Source organism: Manihot esculenta, chromosome 5 (genome assembly GCF_001659605.2).
Source record: "Manihot esculenta cultivar AM560-2 chromosome 5, M.esculenta_v8, whole genome shotgun sequence".
NCBI classification, from domain to species: domain Eukaryota; kingdom Viridiplantae; phylum Streptophyta; class Magnoliopsida; order Malpighiales; family Euphorbiaceae; genus Manihot; species Manihot esculenta.
In genome coordinates, this window is record NC_035165.2 from 15319168 (window position 1) to 15322893 (window position 3726).

At 22.3% G+C, this 3726-nt stretch overlaps 1 protein-coding gene across 2 annotated transcripts; it reads left to right on the top strand.

Annotated features, from left to right (window-relative positions):
* Window positions 1-1655: 1655 nt before the first annotated feature.
* LOC110616272 (reticulon-like protein B9) lies at window positions 1656-3290 on the top strand. 2 transcript variants are annotated; one of them, XM_021758643.2, is made up of 5 exons: window positions 1656-1813; window positions 2092-2272; window positions 2548-2689; window positions 2777-2846; window positions 2931-3290. In XM_021758643.2, the coding sequence occupies exons 1-5, from the start codon at window positions 1714-1716 to the stop codon at window positions 3095-3097; spliced, it is 660 nt and encodes a 219-aa protein (XP_021614335.1). In that variant the 5' UTR covers window positions 1656-1713; the 3' UTR covers window positions 3098-3290. The 2 variants fall into 2 exon arrangements, with proteins under 2 accessions (XP_021614335.1, XP_021614336.1); XM_021758644.2 differs by having other exon boundaries at window positions 2979-3290.
* Window positions 3291-3726: the final 436 nt, after the last annotated feature.

Consider the following 3726-nt stretch of genomic DNA (forward strand, 5'->3'; position numbering starts at 1 on the left):
TAACTTGAACTCAGAACTCTAGTTGGTGTTTCCTTATTTGAAAGGTTAATTTTAAAAAATATATTTTTTAAAATTTTTATGTTTGATAAAAAAATATTAATCATGTAAAAATTCAATGCTCTTAAATTTTTATGAGAATTAATTTTAAATTAAAAAGTAAATTTTACTAAAATTATTAAGATTTTGTAAAAATAATTTCACCTTATACCAAAAGTTACTTAATTAGTGGTTGAAATTCTTTTTCCTTTGACTTTTTTTATTTGTTTTAATTTTAGATTTATTTCTTATTTTAATTAATAACTGCTCTATAAAAAATTAATTTAATTTAATATTACTTATTAATACTTAATGTATTTATAATTAATATTAAGAAATGTATTGTATTATTTTCTTTATTTTTTAAAAAAACCATCTTAATTTATATTTTTTAATGGTAAAAATTTATGTAAAATTCATATTTTAAATATTATAAAATATTAATAATAATTTTTTAATTAATGTGATAAAATTATTGTTATTTATAAGAATAAATATTTATATTTAAGTTTAAAAATAATAAGAATCATATATAAATTAAATCAATTTCAATTTATTATTAATTTGTTTAATATAAAAGTGTTAAATTGAATTGTATTGTATGTAAATTGATTATAAATAAATGAATTTTTTTATGAATAGAAATAATTTTTAAAAAATGCATGCCTAATAATTAGGGTTTTATAAAATTATATTTAGAAAAGAAATGAAATTAAAAGTCTGACCTTTATTTGTTTTTGAAAAATAAATTATATATATTTTTTAAAAAAATAATTTATTTTTTATTGTTTAATTTAATGTTTTTGAAAAATAAATTATATATATTTTTTAAAAAAATAATTTATTTTTTATTGTTTAATTTTATGAGCCGGTGCAACTAAATTTTCTTTTATGAGTACGTGACGTTGTATCACAAGTTTCTTCTACGGCACACCAATTTGCCGGATTAAAGAGATCTGAGTTTCAAGTCTATATATCCAGAAAAGTAATTCAGTCGATTTTTTTAAAGAAATAATTTATATTTTATTGTTTAATTTAATATTTTTAAAAAATAATATATATATATTTTTTAAAAAAATAATTTATTTTTTATTGTTTAATTTAATTTAAAAATAAAATATATTAATAAATTTATATATAAATGTGCTGGTAAAATTTTTAAGTGTAAAAAATAATTTTCTCTTTAAAAAAGAAGTTATTTTAAAAAATATATATTTTTTGATAATTAATTTTTTTGTGTTCCAAATATTAAAATATATAAAAAAATATTTTTAAAAAAATATTTTTTTAAAAATAAACGAAATTTAAATTAGATTTTTTTTTATTTTTTTAAAAAAATTGGAGAATGGGACAAGTCACATGAATTAGGAATTAAATATACATGGATTACATGTAAATTAATCTTTTAAAAAATAAATCCAAAACCCTAAATTGAAGATTGGAAAAACTGTCGATGGTGAAGTGGATTGATCAAATGGTTTTATGTTGATCATGCAGAAAGAGAAGCGGCCGTGTCAAGTAATTCTTGCAAAGAAAAGCCATTCCTTCCTTAATTGCAGCTTGCTTTACAACCAAGCTTAGAACCCCCTCCCATTTCATATTTCATATATTAGTTCTTTAAGTTTGTGCATTGACATTGTCAATTTAGCTGCAATTTCATATAATTAAGGATTAGCTATGGCATATTATGAGTCAGATTCTGAAGATGAAGCACTTCCAAGAGGGAAGCTATTTGGGAGGCAAAGACCATTACATGATGTTCTTGGTGGAGGAAAATGTAGGTCAATACATTTATACAACTTCTTTATCCTCTGATTTCAACAGGCTATATTTGTTCTGTGAAAATATTTTCATGAAAACAATTTTCATTTTTAGAAATTTTGGAAAATTATTAAAATTACTGCACTTTTTATATATACATGATCATTTAATTAACTTTTAATATTGTAACAATTAAATAAAAATAAATAAATAAACATATAAATTATTTTTTGAAAAATAAATTTCACTGTGAAACAAATTGGATGGATTAATTAATTTGGTATGATATTGCAGTTGCAGATGTGTTACTATGGAAAAACAAAAATGTATCAGCTGCACTTACTATTAGCATGAGTGTGATATGGTTTCTCTTTGAGGTGGTTGATTACAATTTCGTCCCTCTTTTTTGTCACATCTCCATCACCGCAATGCTTCTCGTCTTCATATGGTGCAATGGAGCCCAATTTTTCAATTGGTACTTAATTATTTATTTTTCTCCTAACATCTTTATTCAGAGACGTGGCAATGCGTTAGATAGATATTTTCAGATATGCCATTCAATTAAATCCTATTAAAAGAATTTAGATAATATATAATCAAATTTAGAATAAATTTAAATATCGATTCGAATATTACTTAAAAATATAATAATTCTCACAGTTATATTTAAATTAATAAAATTGAATATACAAACAAGTAGGTAAGCAATTTCCTTTATTCTGTCGTCTAATTAACAAGAAAATTGTTCAGGAGTCCCCCAAAGATCCCCAAAAGCATTTTGGATGGAGATGCATTCCATGAAGCTGCTTCAAACTTCCATGAAAGGTTCAACCATGCCTTATCAAAGCTTCTTGACATTGCATCTGGAAAAGATCCAGCACTCTTCATTCTGGTATTCTTATTGTTAACTTTGCATGCTTGAACTCTTGACCTTAATTGTAAAATACTAATAAAAATAATCTACCTTCCAAATTATCAGACAGTTGTTTCTCTTTATATATTATCAGTGATCGGAAGCTACTTCACTTTCTTGAATTTTCTTTATTTGAGTAAGAATCTGTCACCCTCTATTCTCGAATTAACATATATATTTTCTATGATTTTGAGTTTTTGACTAAACTGATATTATGTAGTTTTTCTTTGCTTCCAAACACTGCCATTTCTGTACGATCGATTCGAAGAACAAGTTGATGATTATACAGGTAGATTATTTCGACAAGTGAAGAAAAGGTATAGAAGATTTGAATCCAGGGTTCTTAATAAGATACCAAGGGGAGCAGTGAAGGAGAAAGTGAGATAAACAAGAAAAGGAAGGATGCTCCATTGCACATATCTAATGATCTTAAATTTTAACAAATTCAATAATCTCCATATTGCAAAATCTGTAAGGAGTTGTGTTTCTAAGTCACTTGTAATTATACTGGCAGCCAGTACCATAAATTTACCCTTTAAAATATGGTATTAATAAAAATTATTAGTAACCATACAATGATGGATGTATATAAATTTATATTCTAAAGTTTTTAACAACTCTTTTATATTAATTTATAATATTGTTATATATGATATTATATATCATTTAACCACTATATTTTATTTTCATTAGTATCTCAATAATCCATCATTTATTTATTATAATTTTTTTTTAAATAAAAATTGAGAATTAAAAGAGTAAAATCTAAGATTTCTCAGATTTATTAAGATATATTTACCATCAGGCTAAACTGTGAATGCAATAGTTTAAATTGAAATATTTAAATAATTTTTCATTAAATAAATATATATAGAATTTCAATGAATAATTAATTACTTAAAGTTTTATATTTATAAAATAAAATTTAATTAGTAATGGCTATTTTAAAGATAAATATCTCTTAATTTTCACGGAGTTTTAAAATTTGAAAAGATTTAGGTCAATAAAATATTATA

Coding starts and splice junctions, on each gene's coding strand:
- LOC110616272 (XM_021758643.2), top strand. CDS start 1,714: ATGGCATATTATGAGTCAGATTCTGAAGATGAAGCACTTCCAAGAGGG. Junction 2,690..2,776: donor ATCCAGCACTCTTCATTCTG/GTATTCTTATTG, acceptor CCAAATTATCAG/ACAGTTGTTTCTCTTTATAT. Junction 2,847..2,930: donor CTTGAATTTTCTTTATTTGA/GTAAGAATCTGT, acceptor GATATTATGTAG/TTTTTCTTTGCTTCCAAACA.